General features: G+C 55.5%; 2 protein-coding genes across 2 annotated transcripts; one reads left to right on the top strand and one right to left on the bottom strand.

The window, feature by feature from the left end:
- Positions 1-6,278: 6,278 nt before the first annotated feature.
- MYCTH_2312442 (uncharacterized protein) lies at positions 6,279-8,130 on the bottom strand. The gene is made up of 2 exons (XM_003667029.1): positions 6,817-8,130; positions 6,279-6,635 (listed from the first exon to the last, which is right to left on the bottom strand). The coding sequence occupies exons 1-2, from the start codon at positions 7,866-7,868 to the stop codon at positions 6,371-6,373; spliced, it is 1,317 nt and encodes a 438-aa protein (XP_003667077.1). The 5' UTR covers positions 7,869-8,130; the 3' UTR covers positions 6,279-6,370.
- A 10,509-nt stretch (positions 8,131-18,639) lies between these two features.
- On the top strand, positions 18,640-21,638 carry MYCTH_104059 (uncharacterized protein; the record flags this gene model as incomplete). Its single annotated transcript, XM_003667028.1, has 9 exons — positions 18,640-18,656; positions 18,727-18,771; positions 18,920-18,939; positions 18,997-19,128; positions 19,195-19,448; positions 19,512-19,628; positions 19,690-20,020; positions 20,075-20,172; positions 20,253-21,638. The coding sequence occupies 9 exons, from the start codon at positions 18,640-18,642 to the stop codon at positions 21,636-21,638; spliced, it is 2,400 nt and encodes a 799-aa protein (XP_003667076.1).
- Position 21,639: the final 1 nt, after the last annotated feature.

Here is a 21,639-nt window from a genome sequence, read left to right as displayed (position 1 = left end):
AGTCATGGTGCTCCTGGTGTTTGAAGGGATTTGAAGGGACTAGAGCATCCGGGAATCCCTTCCTATGCGCCTTGCAGGAATGTTACCATAGCGGCCCCGAAACGAAGGGCACCTTGATGGCTAGTGACATTGCTAAGGAGCTTGCTTTTTTTTTCCTTATTTTATGCTTATCAGCACCCGGACCCTTTTCTGATGGATGAACCTGAATAGGAACCCTACATCAACAGGTGTCGTTGAGAGGTTTTTCTTGGGTGATGTATGCTTAATTCTCGGTGAATGATAGGGGTGATGATGATGAGGAGGATGATACCTCGCGGCAAGCAACAAGGACTCAACTCGCGGTGAATCGGGGAACTCGGCATCTCGCCTCGATGCAACAGCATATGCTCGGCCGTCCTGGCACTGACGCGATTCGAGGCCGCCGTTCACACTCGAAATGACGCTGTGGCATCGAGGGAAGGCACCCGTCAGCTACATACATACACATTAGCGTCCTTACCACACCTTGAATCCTTCGATGCGCATCTCATGCTTCCGGATCTGCGGGGTGACGAGCAAGGGGCGCGGGAAACGACGGCACAGCAACGGGAGCGACCGCAGGTAAAGCCTCAATTCCTAATTCCCATCCAATCCGTCGTGCACGCCATGCCATGCCCATGCCCATGCCCATGCGAGACGAACCTCGGTACCGTCAAATCAGTCATTCGGCGTCCTTCTTCTCTTTCTTCTACTTTTCTTTTCCTTCTTCTTTGTCAGGGAGGGGGTTGTTGCCAGCACGGGACAAGCGGCATGCGAAATAGAAACAGACCCTATCAGCAGTGTTGTATACGACCCCTGATTCTCTCGCTCTCTTTCCACCCGACTCCTCTGCGTTGTTTTGGCATCCCTATCACTCCGACTCTAGCCACCCCCAGCTTCGTGCATACCAATGGCATGTTTGTTGCCGAGGAAGCAGTTGTTCTTCCTAGGGTTCCGACTCCGATACCCTGCAGGCCCCGCGAGTAAGCATTTTTCTTGTCACTTAACGAGCGAGATATTTTGCCTTTGGGAGCATGTGAAGAGCACTCTTGGCTTTCGCGCCACCATCTATCTGATACCCAGAAAGGATAAGCACGCCCAAAAGAGGAGATAATCTGTAGGGGTTGGGGGAATAATTCGCCCTCCTGCCCCCACGCAAAAGAGCTATCGGTGACACCCCACGCCCTGCGAGTAAACAGGAGCGGCGGCAAACCTGCAGTCTTTGAGCGCGCCTCCCTTGCATAGTTCTCCTGATGTGTCAAAGACAGACTGGCAGAGAGGACAGACAGAAAGGGGGGGCCCGTCTTGGCTGATTTCCCTGTTCCTGATGCTCCCTTCCCTTACCCTACAACACCCCGTTTCGGGTTGTCGCCGGACCTGTATGTACGAAGTACTGCACTACCTTAGTGTACCTTACTGTAGGCCCAGGACAGTCAGTTACCCCCCCTTCCCTCCATCCCTCCCTTCCATCCACCGAGGAGTTAGTTACCTACTCTTAGGTACATACCTTACCTTGTCTTGCTCATCGATAAGCTCGATAGATAAGATGATATACCCTATTATGTACGTACATATATAGGTATGTACATACATGCATATTCACTTTGCTGTGTATATAGTTCACTGTAGCATAGGCTAATTGTGCGCTCTGGGACTTGTATGTATGTACAGTATCACGCGGGGTCCCCAGAACATTGAGGTCGTTATTTGCTACCCCTGACCTCTCGGGTCCTCAACGTTCCACTTTACCCCGACGGACCCGGTGAAAGGATGCCCGATTCCCGAGGAGGTAGGCGACGGAGAAAGGGAGGGGGGATGTGGCTTACCGCGAGAAGCCGGGGACATGGGCCCAAGGTCCAGGGGTAATAATAGTGTAATCCGTACACTATCTCGCCAAGGCAAGGCAAGAAAGGCCGGGGGGAAGGGCAGAGAGAACCGGCGCCAGGGGTTGACTACACTACACTACACTACACTACTATGTTACATTACGGATACACTACACTACTCCGTACTGTAGTAGCGTAGTGTATTTGCAAGGACGGAATACATACACTTAACACACCTCCGCTTTCCACTGGCTTCCGGCTGTCGCCCACCCCCCTTGTTGGGTCTGTGCTAAAAGCTTAATGAGAATCCCGCCGTGTTGCTTCCAAGCGAGACGCAGGACCGGTCAGCTTCATACTCCTCCGTCCTTACTAGTATAGTACCTAGTGTGGTGTGCGGATTACGTGAGGCGGATCGGCTCATCAACGTTTGCCAGGATCACGGATTATTATTAAGCGGGGCAGAACAACGGTTCTGCGTTGGTGATCCGCACGCCACATGGGCGGATAGGATGGGAATGCTTTGCAAATGCAATCCTGGCCGCCAAGGACCTTTCTTGAGGAACGCCCCTGGCAAATATAGATCTGCGGATCCACACTCCTTGGTTTGGATATCTCAAGGGTGTGTGCGGAATACAAGTGGTGGACTACGTAGTGTCCATTGTATATGAATGCTGCCAAAGTGACGGATGAGCATCAACCGAGCCGGTAGAATAGCTGCCGGCTTCAACGGAAAAAAAAGCAGAAAGAAAACAGAAAAAATATTACAAAATGGAAACAAATCGCGACGCGACTTTGCCGGAGAGACGGCCACGAGCCGCTCATAGCCTTGGTCTCACCTAAGCAGGGGACTTGTGCAGTTGGAAATTCAACCCATGTTGGATGGCGCTTGGCATCTTCTTCTCTCTCTCTCTCTCGTCCTCTATCTGGGTTCGCGGAACGACCGGACTGGGCGTTGAGACACAATCGTTGGCCGTTCCCAGGGCATGCGGCTATAGCGGCAGCGGCAGCGGCAGAAGCGGTAGCGACAGCCAACTGCATAACAGTCGATGCAAAAGACGGCGGCGGGCCGGCAGTTACGCAGCGCCGCGAGGGCGCGCCTCTAGCCGCCGCCGCAACGATAATCTATCTAGTGCATGTACGAACGTACTGCGCCGCATGACTGGGCTCCTTGATACCAGCGTCGAGGGCGCGCACGTGGAAGATCAAGCTTTTCCGGGGAGGCAGAAACAAGGGATCCAGTAGTGTATAGAGAACGCACACTACACTACACTAGCGTATACACTAGTGTGTGGTGTACGTAGTGTGTAGGGAGGTGTTACCGGACCCTGGAGACAACATCGCATGACCATGCTCAATGGTGAGCGTTTGGGTGATCACACAGCAGCCGCAATGCTCCCTGATGTTCTGTGACAGGGTTGCACTTGTTGGGCCTGCCAGATCCTTCAATGCTCCCTCGTCCTGCCCCACACACAACAGCCAAAGCCAGGTTAAATCCGTCTCGCTGCCTTGCCGCGCCTGGACCAACAGCCGCCAGCGAGCCGGGGGTCTTTGGAGAGTCGACGGAACTGCTGCGATCCTTGACCTTGCATTGCGTACTCCATACCACTAAGCACTAGTGACGGTGTACGTTTGTAACTTTTCGGAGGAGTATAATAGTATGCACATATGTAAAGTACATACCAGTTTCGCCGAGTCGGTCTGTTGATCTGGGTTTCGCCACGGAGGATGCTCTAACCCAGATTGAGATAAGCCGTGTATGTTGCAAGTACGCAACGTCAACCCGTCACGTTGCTTGTTGGGGATAGCTTCGCAGTTAAGTTAGCCGAATAGCCGTGCGGTGCCCTGCAACCTCGAGAAGTTCCCGGCGGCTGTTGGACCAGTCGCCGACATTTCGTGTCCATGCAGGACGCGCGTTCCCGGACTACACTAATCCGGAACGGGATCCTTCTCTCGTCAACCCACGAGGCTGCTGACGCCTGGGACTCCAAGGATGCCGGAGGCGCGGCAGCCCGTTCCGCCTCGTCAACGCATGTGCGTCGATGACGGGCGCCCTATCAAAAAGTTTGGGGGCGGCACACTGACGATCTGCCTCATCCCCTGCCTTAACGACCCGTTGAGTCTTGACCTAGTAATCCGTAGAGTGTACTCCGTAGTGTACGGATCAATATCCAACTACACTAGGGAGAGGCCTCGACAGAGCCAGGACATTAGTGTAGTGTAGTCCCCCCTGAGCCATGCCCCAAGCCCATTTTCGCAATCCGGTGGCCCGATAATGCCCGATTGGGCAAAGCAAATGGCAGCGATGTTTGCCAGATCCTGGGCGCTGGTTGGTGATTGGCTTCCTCCTCGAGCAGGCACGACGGAGAGATCTGTCCGTTATCCCTAGCGTGGTATGTACTTATTAGCAGGTGCACGAAAGAAGGAATCGCTTGGTGCTCTCCACTAACTAACCATAATTCGTATTAGCGAAGCGTGCACCAGTGCTTCACGCCGCAATACGGAAGAATTCGCGAGTCTTCATCTGTCACTTGTTAGTGAGGCCATATCGAACCATGAGCCTTCGTTTCGTCGGCCGGTTGGAGAAGCGCTTCCCCACCACGCAGAAGAGAATCGCGAACAAAAGCTTTCTGCGCACCCCACACAGCCCTGCCGAGATTACAGCCTGCAGCTACGGAGTAGTGGGGAGTCGAGGTCTTGGAGGTGGCCGACCGATGAGGATGGTGCCCCACCGCTACCATCCTCTGTTGTACTACGTACGCCCGTGAGAGAGGGAAAAAAAGGAAAAAGATTCGTCACGCAGGCATCCCGATCAGAGAGGGGGTGTGTCGAAAGCCGAGGATAGAAGTAGAAATCGCACAAAGACAATCGTCCGCACTCCCCCTCCCTTTCCCCAAAATTCGAAGAGCGAGAGGGTAGGACCGGCTTGCTGCCGTGCTACGTCGGACGCCGTAAGGCTTACTCTCTTGGGCTCGTAGTACTATGTAGGAAGTACTGGAAGACGGCAGCTGAGTGGATGATGAACGCGGTGGTGTGTTAGTGCATCCGCCAGCCCTACGAGCGTGGTGCGCAATGGAACCTACCTTATCGGGGCAGCATCCCTTTTTTCCACTACCAAGTACGGATTCTGCGTGGTGGACGCAATGATTTGAGCGTCGTGTCCTGTGATCCAATCGTGTAGGTTTGTCGCTAAGATTGGCTGCGTGGCCGGGTCAGCCGCTTTCCGAGTGAGCAGGCTTCGCCCCCAGATGTCGACTACAGTGCATTCATTTCCGTCAGCGATGCCAATCGTCCTGCAGTCAGAGAGAACTTATTCAGTTGACCGAGACACGATGAGCAAGTAGGTAGTAATCATCCGTACAGTGCACAGCGCTCAGGCTGACAGCAGCATTTGGAAGGAGCGACAGGGCGACGCGCAGTAATAATGGGTGGAAGCGGCAAGTTCTTTGCAGCTGGCAGTCTGGCAGTCATGGATTACACAGTAGGGAAGAAGGAGGTGGGGGGGCACAATGAGAGGGGCGCAACTTCCCTGACGAGGTTTGCTTGGCATTGACGGGATGCCTTGCCCTTGGCTCTCTTGGCACTTGCAGTTGCCGCCCTGACTTCCAGCAAAGTCGGTCGTCTCTGAAGAAAAAAAAAAATAGCGGAATTCTGGTGCGAAGAGCGGGGAGGGGAGCGGAATGAAAGCGAACGAAAGCGTTGGCGCGTTGGCGCGCCAGCATGTTTGCTGCAATGTTTCGTGCCAGGAACCATTGTATTAGTGCGACGGTGTATGTCAAGGTATGTAATCCGTACAAACTGTCTGTCGCTTTATCTGACACTAGTGTAAATGTAGCTGATGATCGCGGGAGGGCGTTCAGGGCCCGGACCTTGCAAGTCGTTGCCAAGCGCGGAGTCGAAATTAGCGTCGGGTGCTGGGCCGTTGATGACGGCGGAGAAGCAAGGGAAGGCTGCGGCACAGGACAGGGACAGCCCGGCCATCACCAGTCATGAGGGGTTGCGCGCTAAGAAGTCACCATTCGAGAAACCGGACGGTATAATGCGAGGAAAGATGGCTGCTTTCTCTTTCTGAAGAGGCAGTCGAATTGAAGCAGGCGCCGTTTTACACTGTTTAATACACTTCGTACACGGGATATCGTGTCCCCATTCTTCTCCAAACCACCAATGAGGGTGAACAAGAGAACAAATAAGAAAAATAAAAAAGGAAGAATCGTTGCAGAAGATGTCGAAGCCGCCCATTGCCTCCCAAGTCGCGTGGCCTTGATCCGGTACCTCCCGATGTATCTCTCCAAACACCGAATTCCGTGCCCATCCGTTGTTACCCACATATCGCGTACATTATTCATACAGAGCGTGCGAGGAAATTGAAAAAAAGAAAAGAAGAAAAAAAAAGAGCCAAACCCTCATGACCCGTCTTGATGTCCTCGACGCCTCCTTGGTATCTACCCAGAGAATGTGGAAGACCTTTAAAAAAAAAAAACAAAAAAAAGGGAAAGAAAAGAATAGATACGTATATAGATATATCCCAATCATCTCCCCCAGTTGTGCCCCTGAGAGTGGTCACCCCCGGCGATGGGTTCCCGGGGCCGCATCGAGGGGGGCATGGAGCTCAGAAGGCTGGGGCCGCAGAGGGGAGGGATGCCAATGGGCGGCAGGCCTCCCTGAGGAGGCATCATGTGGCTCAAGGGGCCCATGGGGGGGCGGACGCCGTGGTGCATGCTGTCGTAGGCGGTGTCGGCGCGGACGTCCATGGTGCCGATGTCGAACCTCTTGGAGCAGCCATCTTCCATGTGCCTGTTGAAGGAGGGAAAAAAAAGAGCACCGGTTAGCAAAGCTGTTCTCCCTGTTTTTTTTTCTCTCGACCTGATTCGTAAAAAAGAAAAAAAAAAAAAAAAAAAAAAAAAAAAAAAAAAAAAAAAAAAAAAAAAAAAAAAAGAGAGAGAGAGAGAGAGAGAGAGAGAGAGATTAGCCTTACCTCCTCAGAGTATCCTTGCGCGCAAACATGCGAGAGCAGTAGTCGCACTTGTGGGTGCGCTCCCGGAGGTGCACGCTCTGGTGGTGGCGCTGGAGGTCCGTCTTGCGCACAAACTTCTTCGTGCACTCGGGGACCTGGCACGGGAAGGGGTACTCGCGCTTCTCGTCGTGGGTCTCCATGTGGGCCTTGAAGTTGTAGCTGCGGCTGAACAGCTTGCCGCACCCCTTGACCTGGCACTGGAAGTTGGCCTCCTCCTTGGTGGTCAGGCGGCGCGGGGCCCGCTTAGGCCGCGCCACCCGGAACTGCCTCCTGGGGTCGTGCAAGAAGGCGGACGGCGGCGGCGGTGGCGGGCCCGGGTAGAAGTGCTCGGGCTCCATGGGCTGCTGGTGGTACTCGGGCTTGTGCCATGTCGACCCGCTGTCGGACAGGTAACCGGCGGTTGAGGTGCTACTGGTGTATGTCCCGCTGTCGGACGCGTACGGGGTGTGGATGGATCTCGGCGAAGGGTAGTGCGACGCCTCGGTGCTCTGGCTGTTGTAGTCCGAAGTGCCCGAACCGCTCTCCATGTTCACTCTCGGGGTCATGGGGGCGGGGGCGGGGACGGGGACGGAGGTGGCCGGTGTGTACGGCGTCCTCATCGGCCCCGCAGGAGACCGCGGGGCCGACCCGGTAGGCGGAGGGGTCGAGGCGTGGACCGAGGGCGGCTGGCTCGTCGGGTGCGCCTGGTAGACCTCCTGGTTGTACGGGTAGTGGCTAAACGTCTCGTAGTCGGCCGACAGGATGCTGGGCATGCCGGACGCAGACGACATGGGATGGATCACAGTCGGGTTGTTCCAGTCCGGGTGGCCCATCGAGTCGAGCGGCGGAAGAGACAGCTCTGGGTCCATGGGTGGCGTCACGCAAGACTGGTCCCCATACATGGACGAGATCTTGTATTGCTGTTCCACGAGGCCCGGCGACGGGTAGCCAAGCGAGGACCTCTCCGAGGAGCAGTACGTGTTGGCAGGGGATGATGGCGACCTTGTCAGTGATGGCGGCGGTGTCTGCTCCATGATGAAAGTGAATGTTGCGAGCGAAGTGCTGGGGGACGCTCGAGATATTTATTCCAACAATGGCCGGCGGCCCGGAAGAGAAGAGGGAGGAGGGGTGGTCCCGCGCGAGTTCAAAAAGGAGGAGGAGGGAGGGAGGGTAAGAAAAGATCGGTGCCGCAAAGAAGGCCGTCAAGTTGTCCGCCCAACTGCGGTGACCAGGGGATGGATGTCAACCAAGAGAGTGTGCCTGAGGTCCGATTGGTGGTGGTCAAGCGTATCGAGGTCCTAAGCTGGAAGAGCCACGAGGCGGGCAGCCCAGATATTATAGAAGGCCGGCAAAGTGGTCGTCGAGGCCTTTCTTCAGGTGTGTGCGAAGCACTGCAACATATACAAGGCGATTCGAAGGAAGAACCCTCTCGTCAACTTGAGACGGATGTGAGGCGCGCTGTGGGAGCGAAAGGATCGGTGCGTTTGGCAAGGCAGACATCCCCGGGTTTCTTATAAGATTTGGATTTGTAAAAGAAGGAGACTTCTGCCTGGCTAATAATGGTAGTTATCTCTCAAACGAGTCCCGCTCTTGAACGCCTGGGGGCTAGTGTCGAGAGATGCATCTTGGGACACACTCGTGCTCGACAGGGGACAAGGGGGTGCGAAGCTAGGGCGCGGAAGACATTACGCTACGCAGTTGTACCACACCTTGGCAGTGGTGTGTGTGGATGTAGCGAAGAGACTGCGGCCGGGACCGGGGTCGGTGATTGCCAAGGGTCAGCACCAACCGACCACCACGCAACTGCGCTAGTGTGTGGGAGCGTACCTTGCCCTGAAGAGCAAGGCTAGAAAAGTACCAGCCCGATGAGGAAGGATCTGGTCAAGTGGGAATCAGTCGCACCCCGCGATGTGGTTAGTGCGGGAGGTGTTGGGGCCTCAGAGGGTGTGAATTTTAAAAAGAGGGGCGTGCAAGACGGAAAGCCAGGTGAAATGAAAAATAGAAACGCTACTCCGCCTTGGGAACAGCTTGTCTCAAGAAGGGCAGGGGTTGTCTAAAAGTAGCCAGGGTTTTCTTGACAGGGGAACAAGACCCCTGCGTAGTGTACAGCACCCCGGTTCGAGCCGTTGTGTCCCGTTTCCAGCTCGGGTGGGGCAACCCTTTGTCCCTTCCGGTGCGAGAGAGTTTCCTGAGAGCAAGACTTCCTTTGTTGGTCACCTACCTCACTGCGCGCTGAGTACGAATTCCACTTCGCAGTAGTAGTGTACGTTGCGGGGTCCGCCAAGTTGGCGAGGCTGTTGACCAGTCACAGGACACCAGTTAGTGCGCTTGAAGGTTACGGGACCGTACGGTTCTGTACAGTATGTATGTATACTGTACATACAATCTTACCCTGACCTGACAGCAGTGGAGATGGAGAGTCGCGGCTCCGAAGCTCGCACTCGAGCCCGTCTGCAACACCAGAACATGGTGATGACTATATGCGGGTTCAAAGTCTTGGATTTGTCTCCAAAACGAGAACCTTTTTTCTCACGGTCCTCTATTCTGGCTGTACACTCGTCTATGTATGTACATACATGACCTTTTTTTCTTGTAGGAACAAGAAAACAGGTAGGTCGGGAATCGGAAGACCTTGGCCTCTGCGGTTGGCTGCATCGGTTGGGGTGGCCGTACTACTTGGAAACGCCGCTACACAGCCGGTACGATTCTCGCCGCGCAGCTTTTGATGTGACCCGAGGTACCACTGCTGTAACTGGGAAGGATCATCCAGAACGTTGGTATGGGGGAGGCGAGCGCTTGCGCCTGTTGGCCGCGCTTGTGGGTGGCTTGGCCCGCCAGAATCGATCGAACTGTGTGCCAGGCTCCTGCCGATGCAGTGCGGATCGGGCTAGCGGTCCACAGTTGAGCGATGCCCACCCCGAGAATCGTTGAAACGGCGCATCAAGGACAAAGAAAGGTCGATTGAGAACCCTGCCGGCTCAGTCTCCAGCGGGATTGCATGCGATGCGAAAGCAGTCTTCGAGTCCGACCGGCTCGCTCTGTGATTGATGGATGCAGATGAGTGCGACGTCGCGAATACAGAGTAGTGAGGTTGTTGACTACTCAGTCAACTTGAGCAGCTGCTCGCAGGCGGGTCGAAGCGACCTTTCCCCGCCCCGCTCCCCTGCCCTTGCGGCCCCCAGCTCCCCTGCCCCTGCGGCCCCCAGCTCCTCGGGCCCGATGCTCGGGCGGATCGTTCCATTCGGGGCCAAAACGCTGGAAGCAAACCGACCATCCTGAGTATTTCTTATATTTTTGTATTACGAAATACTCCCAGTAGAAATGGTGTCTCACGGCAGCGATGTTTTGATGCGATAGGAAAGGTCGCAATCTACAAAAATGCTTCGCTGGCTGTTCACCATCGCTCTTCCTAGTATGCGTCGTCAAGCTATGCTATCTGATTGGCTCATTCTCCGCCTGCAGGTTAATTCTTTCAGCATCGCCGTGCCGTTTCAACACTGTGATGTTCATAGTCGAGAATCAATCCCATTAATTCAGCTTGGCCGCCGATGACTCCAACTTTTTGAGATATTTTTTGTGCCCTGTAACATTCGACTCCTTGTAGCATGTTCCAACCTGATAACCTAACCTGGACGGCTAGTGTAGTGTCCTTCGAGGGGTGGGGTCTAGGTCTCTCGGTACCGTTTGCCCCGCCGGTTCCGTCCCTGGACCCGGTTCTTGGAACTGGCTCTCCGCCGCGGCAAACTTGTCCACTTCAAAGCATGATCCCTGCACCAAACTACCTGCTGCGAATAGGTAACTGAAATGCGCGCTAGTGGGGTTTGTAGGCTTTGCTCTCATTGTGACTTGGTGTGTGCAGGGACTGTGTGTCGTCTCTCTTGTGTAAGGTATGTACAGTACATGGTGCATGTGTGAGTTATTCGTAGAAACCGCCATGTATGTTAGTGTACTGCGTACGTAGTACACTAGGTACGGAGTATTTACTATATACAGTACTATGGAATGTACACTATGTACGGATTACTTGGTAAGTTTATTCTGCATGGGGGAACTGGGGGACTGTTGACCTAACCAATGACAACGCGGAATTGGCCTGAACGGTAATGAGTAAGCCCCACCATCACAGCCTCGAGATACTACAGTGCTCATCAGGCAGCGACATTTGGGACTCATTCTCCACAAAACCGCAAATAACGCGGGCATCCTGCTCTGGAAACAATTGCAAAGGTGCAACCAGACAAGTCTGGATGATGTGATGGTCTTGCTTCCATTACTGTAGTTTCTTTGCGAGCCCGCTGATCAACGGAAGTTGCGAAAGCCCACTGTCAGCCAAGCACACTCGGCCGTGTGCAACGCATTCCTCGACCTAGCGCCGGCCCCCACACCCAGAATTACAACACAACCTGGCTTAAGACTCAGCCAGCACCGCAAAGCGAGCATGTAGTGTATGCGCACACGGATAGAGCTGGAGGTACCAACAGAGGCTAGATCTGTAGCTGTAAATCTGAAACACGGCAATCAACAAGGCTCTTCAGGGCTTCTTGCGGCGCTGCACACCTAAAATCCCAACTAGGGAGTACGGTCTGCTGCGCCGGCCCCTGAGCTGCCGAGCTGGAGCGGAATGGGCCAGATGTTGGGCCAAGCAGACAGGGCTGGCAACCGTGATGAGTGGTCGCCCTATCCAGCGCCAAGGCCTCGTCGGGATTTATTTGTGTCGAAGGAGCCGGTCTTTGGTGATGCAAAGACGCTGAAGAGGTGAATTCCAAAAATGGGCACCCTCTTGAAACGTTAGGAATCCCTCAAGGCTCACTCATGGGAATGAGAGCCCATGTATGTATCACCATTGGAATCGGTAGTTGTTGATCCATTAGCGTCGCTCGCTGATATTGCCGCCGTTGTACGAAACAGGAAACGGACAACTCCAGTGGATGTCTCGGTTCGCGAGCGTCAGGAACCCATTAGTAATAGACAGGTGGTCTCATACTGCGAGGGCAACATATGCATGTACCGTACATACATACAAGCCTACCTACCTACATGCACACATTTCTCTACCGTATCTGACAGTTTGCCAGGGTTTGCACCAAAGAGTCATGAGGACAGGCGTTGTCCACCGGGTCAGTCGGGCTCGTTTTGACCATCCCTGGCATCTTTGCAAGGGGCCACGTGAAGATCCATCGAAGATCAACAGTTTGTGGATCCCACTTGGCACTCCGCGTCCCGCCCTGCTTCCCCGGTTGTGTGCACAGGCCAAAGCGCTCATCTTTCCGTCAGAATCAAATTTGCTTGTTCCTTGTATACTGTCTGGGATGCTTTGTTTTGCGGCGCGGGTAACTCGCTATGATCGACGTACTGTACTGCGGAGGCAGGACACGACGTATAATGTACTCCATACGGAACATACAATATCTAGTACATTTTTATGCACTCACAAAACGTGTAGCCTCACAACGTCCTTGTAACGAAGGGACTTCACGGAGTCAAAGGTAGAGATGGCTCTGGGCAGCTAGTCCCCTGACTGCAGAGACCTTGTCGTCATTTCTCTATCGCAGTTTCGACCAATGCCCGGCTTGTGTCAGGAGTCTAAATCCTACACTACAGCACGAGCGGCATCCTGTCGGCATGCAGCGTTTCCCAGGAACGAGGAAGACCGGTCACTTGATGCCACCCTAGGGCCAGCAAGTGCTCTTTCCTCAAGATTGGCCGGTCGATAACCTACCCACGGAAGGGAGGTGGAGCCGACACCGTCGCAGTGCTGCAACGATTGATATCCACATTGGAATCCTGGGCCCCACCAGTTCCCTTGTCTACCCGCCCGACCGCGAGTATGCTCGCACGTGCAAAGGCTGCAGGCGCGCATCTGGTCCGAGATGACGGCGGCAGAGTGCCATAGCTCTCGTCAAGTCGCGGGGATTGGATTGCTCGCTTAGCATCCGCAGTAATGCAGTGTACACCAACATGCGTCGGCCGAATTGGGACCGAAAGAGAAATCAGTCCCTGACTCAGGCACCCGCCCAGAGAACCTACTCTGACCACCCTTCTTCGACTCCAATTTTGGGTGCGCTCACAGTCCCAATTGGGTGAGCATTATGAGCAGCCAACTAAGGCCCCTTACCATGTCGTGTATGAGGTCAGCACTTGGCACTTGGCGCTTCGCTCAAACAATAAACAATACGAAACTACGACGAGTCGCATCTCGAACAGCACCGGAGATCCGGGTCGCCCGGCTCCAGGCGCTGGTTGCCTATCCTGCAGCTCTTCAGCAAGTTCCTTGCGCTAGCTCGGCCCCACGCGAAACGAGACATGTTGCCGCAACGTGGAAGGCATGACGATACGACGTGCCCGGCTAGCAGACGACTCTGAAAAAGACCAGCAGACTGGATTGGTTTGATCAGCGATGATAAAGGTACTGGTCTATGCTCCACCCGTCAAGCTAGCGCGTTTGCTGCAAATATACAACGTAGTACTGTGTAGTCCGTACTGTGCGCACGTACCAAGTGATCTGCGCCTACTGTGTACGCAAATGCAACACATCCCCCCGCATCGAACGGTCTCGGTGTTCCCAAGTATTTACCCCTCTTCGAGCCAAACATAGCCACACAAGAAGAGCATCCGCCGATGGCCGAACGCTAGAAACGGGAGCGTACCTACACTAGTGCGCCATACACACGCCGCAGCCTAGGCACGCATCTGGAGCAAGTTGGGCGAGATATCCACCGAAAAGCGCACACGGGGCCAGGCGGGAGCTAGGCCCGTAGCGTGGACATGAAACAGCCGATCAAGTGTGCGCCATCCAGCTTCCCGATTGGAAAGGATTCCATCGCGTTTATCTCGCGCTAAACAAGCTACACTACACTACGCTAGCGTAGTTAGTGTCCATGTATGTATATACATACTCTAGTAACTACTGCTTCAAGCTAGTGTAGCGTTGAACGGGGGAGGGGGTGAAGGGCAAAAAGCACAGCAACAACAGCACCCTTGTTAACCCGTCGTCCACCGACCCACACAATGAGGGAATTTTGCCCAAATTTAGACTTGCGACGTTGATTGGAGGGCGGCTAACCATCCCAAATGGTCACCAACACAAGTCTCTTCCTGCTCTCTTCATTTCTCTTTCCTGTTTTCTGCAAGAGCCAGCCGGAAGATATGGCTGATGACCGATGGTATGATGAGGATTTTTTCCTGAAACATTGCTACTCGCAATCACGAGGAAACGGTTGCACCTGAGGATTTAGCTCCTCCATGTTCGTGCTTCGGCAGTACATTCGTTTGCCTCTACCAAGAACAGCCCGAGTCTTGATCCTGGGCCGATGGTTTTGTAAACACTTGCGTGTGATGGTCGACATTTTTGTTCGTCTCAAAGGCGCATGGGTCCTCAGTTCGCTCTGTCGCCACCGTGTTCACGATGAAGTGCCGAAAGCGGCAGTTTTCGACCGGGCTCGCATCGCAGTAATCCGTACAGAACACCTGATCTCTCTTGGGGCGTACACAGTACTGTGTCGTAGTGTGTGGGTGCACATGATCAAGCACCCTCGCTTAAGTGAAGGCACAATGTCGAAGCGGCCCGCCAGCACGGCCCACCTCTTGTTGGTTCTTGCGGGTGGCCTTGCCTTGTCTCTTTGGAAAAGCAGGCATAAACAGTGCTGATTTACATACAAATGAACATGATAACGTGACAAATGTGCGAGCAGTTGTGTAGTCTAGTTGTTTGCAGAAGCCCAGGAGGTGTATACACGTATTCGCGGACATGCCTGAAGGTATTTGTGTAGATAGATACATATATGTAGTACAGACAGGCACTACACAGTACTCCTCTCTGTACAGGCACTATTTGTTATTTTTTGTCATGTCCACGGGCAGCCTTGCAGAGGCACGATTGCTCTCCAGTGCAGAGAAAAAGCCACATCGGGGAAAGCTATTCCTATCTTGGAAACACCCAACCGACGCCTCAAATCCATATCGGCTCGCTGTGGTTGGTAGTGCCTGCCACAGTCGGCAGTCACTCAGGTCTTCCCGACCAACCATCGTCCTTCCCAACTCCAGCACCTTCTCGGTTGGAATTTTCGTGTCAAACTTTGTCGATAGCTGTCGAGGACCTGCACTCATAGCTGAAAGAGGTAAGACAAAGACAAGACCAACAGCCCAGCGTGCCGGTGCTGGGGAGGGGAGCGATGTGCAGAGCCGATCAACGGGGCACGTTACGATGACATGTCTATTTTTGTCTCTATGGACACATAACACCGAGCATCACTAAAGAGATTTCCGGTCTCCGGCAGCGCTGAAGTTCCACCAACAGTAGACTTCAGGCATCGCACGTAAGGCTGAAGGCGGAGAGTGGTCCGTACAATTCCTACCAACAGCATGCACCACGGCGGCGGGGCTTCTCGCGAGCTGCCCCGCATTCGCGGGTGTTTCAGATATCGACGTACAGAGCACAGCCTGGAGTTGAAACCTGGCTGCCTGGATCCCGCTATCACCATATGCTTTGCTGGTGCATGTATATACAGCCCGGGTACATACAAGCTAGTGTACTCCGTATGTAGAAGGGCGTTTTTTTTTTTGGGGGGGGGGGGGACGGCCATGCACCGACGCCAAAAATATTGCGCTGGACTTGGCTTCCTGAGGTACTGTACGAAGCCTGATCTCGGGTAGGCGCAACCCCCACCGCGCCCCTCCATACCACTCGACTGTACCCCGGGCCAGAACAATAACAACAACAATAGAAACAATAGAAACAAAAGATGGGACAACAGTGGAGACGGAATGCCGAACACGACTGGCCAAAGTCTATTCCATGACTCTAATCCTCGCGTGGCAGAGTGGGCGGGCTAGGGCGAGCTTGGAAGGATAGCCTGCCCAAAACGTCGGGTTGATGGCCCAATGGTCTTGAGAGTATTCCGCATTTTGCCCAAATTCTTCCTTCGTGACCTGACGCAAAGTCCTGTACGGAACATACGAATCGCATTGCAGAGTATGAATCCGGATTTCTAATACAATATTGTATGTAAGGCATTCCGTACATCGTGTACTAGTACTGCGCACATAGATACACAGTAGATTACGGAGTACCTACCTGTATGTATGTATGTATGTATGTATGTACATACACACTTGCGAAGCGGCCGCCCCTCTCCAGCTGCCCCGCACTAGTTTACACCATATCGGTGCCTGCGGCTAATCTGCAGGGGCAGTGTGGCTTAAACAAGCGCCCGCAAGCGCAGCCGGTGAACAAAAACCATGTATTGCCGCCCGGAACTGGGTGGACGGACGAATGGGAGGGCCTCGGCCCCCTCCCAAGCATGCGGGCTGTGAGCCGGGCGACGAGATGGCTGGTGCGCTGCTCGTCATCTGCTCTCCCCAGCACCCGCTCCCGGTCGTTTCTTTCGCTCCCCCCCCCCCCCCCCCAAAAAAAAAAAAAAACCGAAAAAAACCCCCAAAAAAATACAAGACTAGAACATACTTGCTATGTAAGCATGAGCGTTGCTGATACAGGAAGGACCCGGGGGAAACGGACGGTCCCGCGGTCAAATGATGTGATAAGCCTTCATCGGCTTGCCCGTGAGCAGCGTCGTAGTGGGATCAACGGCCGTTACATTCTCGCCCTCGCTTCTACACAGTAACTGTCCAAGACCCTAGGCTGGAGGGGGGAGAGGGCCCTGAGGCAGACTTCGATCACGCCGACGGAGTGTACATACAGTCGAGCATTGGGTAGCCCGTCGGCGGCAGGACACGCGGACCCCACGGGGGCCCTCTCTGCTCGTCACCGGAACACCATGCCTTGCAGCCAGCTGGGCCCGCAACGGTCGAAAGTCGCGAACCGATTGAGTTATCAAGATGGGCAGCACGGGATCACCGGACCAGCCAGATCTCCTCCCTCAGCCCCTCAGCCGCACCCCTGCGTTCGCCCTGTAGCGTTTCGGGAGAGTGTTCTGGAAAGCTTCTGTGCATGCAGCTTACGCGGTCCAGCTGCGCGGAGAACACGCCCTTCGGCCAGTGATGACTCCCGACCGGCAGGTCAGACATCCAGTCTGACGCACTCATACGAGGGAGCTGTAAATGAAATGGCCACCATCAGCAGAAGAGGGCTTTATGGTGTGTTGAGGTTACACACCAAGATGCAGGCTGGCGGCGTAAGACACTTTCGGGTAGGCCGGTTTGGAAGAGCGGCATGCGTGAGGGACCCGGGGGGGGGGGGTGGGGGGGAGGGGTGTGGAATTCGAACAACGCCCTCCTTGGCATGTCTTGAAACATGCGATCCTCGAGGGAATCCGCCGTTAGCTGCAGAGAGACACACAGACTCCCGTCAACTGTAAAGATTGCTTCTCAGCCTAGGGTTGCTAAAAACAGATGCGTTTGAAACGACAACCGGGGTGTGGAGGTGGGGGATAACACGACGACGCTCCGCTTGGTCCATGATCTGATTGCTGGCTAGTAGGTGGCTGCTGCTCTGGACTGGGCGATGCGGGAAGAGACACGGATCTCCCGCGGTCCGGGCAGCGTTGGAACGTCTCCCCGGGGGGGTCCCACGAGGGCGGGCGGCCATCCACATCCACGTGGAGATCTGCTCGGAACCCGGGCATGAACTTTTACGGCGTGACGGGCGCAAAGCACGGATAGACCGGCGGCGGCGGGAGGAAAGCTTGGGGCACCTCTTGTTCTTCCCTCGCCTCTGCCCCGCGGACCTGCCCGTGACCCCCATGGCCCCTCAACAATGCCCCTCGGCGAGCATCTTAGCTTCTGGGCCTACTAGTACAGGTAGTGCAACGCAACCGCGGGGTAGCCGACGGGTCGTGGTGACTGGCGCAGATTACTGCTGCTGATATGATGCATGGAACGTCTCTAGAAGGTCTTCACGGCAGAAGCGAGACGACATTCGACCCAGGTCTCAGACTTGGCAGTGGTGCAATGCGCGCAGAGGCATGCATGGTGTCTGTCGGCGGTGGAGCGTGGTTGGTGGACAAAGCAGTAATACTATGAAGAGTGGGAGGGACGGATCGGAATTGCCGTCGACGGGCCTATACTGCGAAGACCCTCGCCAGTGCACCGGGGCCCTCGTGTAACGGTGGGATTGCACGATGGTACTCCGTAGCGGACATCGTTTGGGTGCCCGAACGCAACCGTGATAGGCGACCTTAACGCTGTGTCAATTTCGATGGTCGGCGACCAAGAGACTCGGCCCTGCATGACGGAACCTTTCCGCGTGCCGCGTGTCATGGTTGTCGGAGTTGAACTCAACGACAACGGTTGATCCGATTTTTGATGGCTTACGCTCCCGTACGACGAACACATTTCTGCTCCGTCGTGTAGTTTGGGGAGGGGGAGCCTGGATGACTGGTGGGAAAAATGGGGTAACGGGCTTTCGCCTGGTGCCGCCAAGACTCTGCTCACCTCGGTGTGCTGAGCGACCGAGGAACCTGCTGAAGCTTTGGCCGTTCATCGACTTCGGCGCAGATTTGCAACTCAACAGAATAGGCAGCAAGCCCCACACGGTGACCTTTCAACCAAACTTCCCAGAACATCAAGCCGCCAGCTCGTTTTGCTAGCCTCGCGATTCATCAAGGCGTTCGCAACATTGTGCCCGGTGAAAGGATCAGTAATAGGGTTGACGGATCGCGGATAGGAGCGGGCAGGAACCCGTCTCGGGTTTCCGGCTCTTGCGAACTCGGGGAGGAAGAAGCAACGCAAAGCTCCCTCCCAACGGGTGCGCGAATCTTGGGCGCAGCTCCATCGAGACGCCCGCGCGCGGCAATAGAGCACCGCTTTCGAGTCGTAGTAGTCGCTCGTCCATCAATATAGACGCCCAAAATGGAGTTCAACATTGAGTATGCCCGACGGCAACGGCCTGTGTCCGTGTCGGAACCGCATCCGCTTTCTTGGCTGACACGGCGACAGTGACCTGCCCGTCCTCTTTCCCTATCCCCGCATCTACCCAGGCAAGTCCTTCGTCGAGGCCTGATTTCTGTCTCGTAATCACGCTGCTAACGCGTCGTCAGAGCAATATGCGTATGTCTGAGGGGTCCTTCGTGTGATGGTGATTCTGGCTGACCCGGAATGCTCTGCTCTGCTCTGCTCTGTTCTGCTCTAGCTACATGGTGGACTTGAAAAGTGAGCGGCTTCCCGGGACGGAACGGGGATCTCGGGCCCGTTGCTAACCAGCGCTAGAGACGCTCGATGCTGGGGGAAACTGCGTGCTCGAGATGCCTTCGGGCACAGGGAAGACCGTAACGCTGCTGTCCCTCATCGTGGCCTACCAGCAGTACTACCCGTCACATCGCAAGCTCATCTACTGCTCCCGTACGCCGCTATCTTCCGGTCATCAAATCAAATTGCGAGCTGCCGTGGCTGACCGGCTCTCCCCAGGGACAATGTCCGAGATCGAGAAGGCGTTGGTGGAGCTCAAGGCCCTCATGAAGTTCCGTGCGGAACGGCTCGGCTACGAGGAGGAGTTCAGGGGCCTCGGTCTCACCAGTCGAAAGAATCTCTGCCTGCACCCGTCGGTAAAGCGGGAGAAGAGCGGTAACGTCGTCGATGCGCGCTGCCGCAGCCTAACCGCTGGTTTCATCAAGGAAAAGAAGGAAAAGGGCGAGGATGTTGAAGTTTGTGTCTATCACGACGTGAGCACAACCTCCCATCCTACGCCTTGTCCTCTGCGCTGATTATTCTATCTTTCCTCCCAGAACCTCGACCTCCTTGAGCCGCACAACCTCATTCCCAACGGCGTCTGGACGTTCGATGGCATCCTGCGATACGGCGAGCAGCACAAGCAGTGTCCTTACTTCACTGCTCGGCGGATGGTATGGTCGGCCTTGTGCTTTGGTTGAGATGCTCTTGCGCGACTCCCTGACTCTGTTACAGATGCAATACTGCAATGTCATCATCTACTCGTACCACTATCTCCTGGATCCCAAAATCGCCGAGCGCGTCTCCAGAGAGCTGTCTAAGGATTGCATCGTCGTGTTTGATGAAGCCCACAATATCGACAATGTGTGCATCGAGGCCTTGAGCACCGACATCACCGACGATTCGCTGAGGAAAGCCACCAGAGGAGCTCAGAACCTGGAGAACAAGATCAACGAGATGAGGGAATCGGACCAGCAGAAGCTTCAGGACGAGTACGAGAAACTAGTCGAGGGCCTCAAAGGCGCCGACGACGGCCGCCAGGAGGACTCCTTCATGGCGAACCCTAGTATGCTCCACCGCCAACTTTCCTACTGGGCCATTTCGCTAACCGCGTTCTCAGCGCTTCCTGATGACTTGCTCAAGGAAGCCGTGCCTGGAAACATCAGGCGAGCGGAGCACTTTGTCGCCTTTCTTCGGAGGTTCATCGAATATCTCAAGGTCAGGATTCACCCCCCACTCCGCCCCCGGGCTGCCGGATGGCTGGACGTTGAGCACGCATGGCGCTGACCGTTCCCTAGACCAGGATGAAGGTTCGCCAGGTGATATCCGAAACTCCGCCATCTTTCCTCGCCCACCTCAAAGAGCATACGTTTATCGAGAAGAAACCACTGCGGTTCTGTGCCGAGCGACTGACGTCGCTGGTGAGGACGCTTGAGCTCACCAACATCGAAGACTACCAGCCGCTCCAAGAAGTCGCTACTTTTGCGACTCTTGTGGCAACTTACGAGAAGGGATTCCTCTTGATCCTGGAGCCGTTCGAATCGGACACGGCCGAGGTGCCGAATCCGGTCCTCCACTTCACCTGCTTGGACGCCGCCATTGCCATCAAGCCCGTGTTCGACCGCTTCAGCTCCGTCGTCATCACCTCGGGAACTCTGTCTCCGCTGGAGATGTACCCGAAGATGCTCAACTTCCCCACCGTCGTCCAGGAGTCTTACAGCATGACGCTGGCCCGGCGATCCTTCCTGCCCATGATTGTCACTCGCGGAAGCGATCAGGCGTCCATCTCGACGAGCTTCCAGGTCCGCAACGAGCCCAGCGTGGTGCGCAACTACGGGAACCTCCTGACCGAGTTCGCCAAGATCACGCCCGACGGCATGGTCGTCTTCTTCCCGTCCTACCTCTACATGGAGTCCATCATCAGCATGTGGCAGGGGATGGGCATCCTGGACGAGGTCTGGAAGTACAAGCTCATCCTGGTCGAGACGCCCGACGCGCAGGAGACGTCGCTCGCTCTCGAGACGTACCGGACCGCCTGCTGCAACGGGCGCGGGGCGGTGCTCCTCTGCGTCGCGCGCGGCAAGGTCTCGGAGGGCATCGACTTTGACCACCAGTACGGCCGCACGGTGCTCTGCATCGGCGTGCCCTTCCAGTACACCGAGTCGCGCATCCTCAAGGCCCGCCTCGAGTTCCTCCGGGAGACGTACCGGATCCGCGAGAACGACTTCCTCTCGTTCGACGCCATGCGCCACGCCGCCCAGTGCCTGGGCCGCGTGCTGCGCGGCAAGGACGACTACGGGCTCATGGTGCTCGCGGACCGGCGCTTCCAGCGCAAGCGCGCCCAGCTGCCCAAGTGGATCAGCCAGGCCCTGCTCGACGCCGACGTCAACCTGAGCACCGACATGGCCGTCAGCAGCGCCCGCCGCTTCCTGCGCACCATGGCCCAGCCGTTCCGCGCCAAGGACCAGGAGGGCATCAGCACCTGGAGCATTGACGACCTGCGCCGGCACCAGGAGAAGATGGACGAGGAGCGCATCAAGGAGCTGCAGGCCCAGCGGGAGAGGGAGCTGAACCCGGCGCTGGCTGCCCAGGCGGCCGTCGCCGAGGACGGCGGGGTGAGCGACTACGACATGGACGATGACGACGAGGCCGAGTTGATGGCCCTCGACAACAAGCAGGGCTGAA

Source organism: Thermothelomyces thermophilus, chromosome 7 (assembly GCF_000226095.1).
Source record: "Thermothelomyces thermophilus ATCC 42464 chromosome 7, complete sequence".
Taxonomy (NCBI): domain Eukaryota; kingdom Fungi; phylum Ascomycota; class Sordariomycetes; order Sordariales; family Chaetomiaceae; genus Thermothelomyces; species Thermothelomyces thermophilus.
Note: the sequence above shows the minus strand (reverse complement) of the source record. Positions and strands in the feature narration are given on the sequence as shown.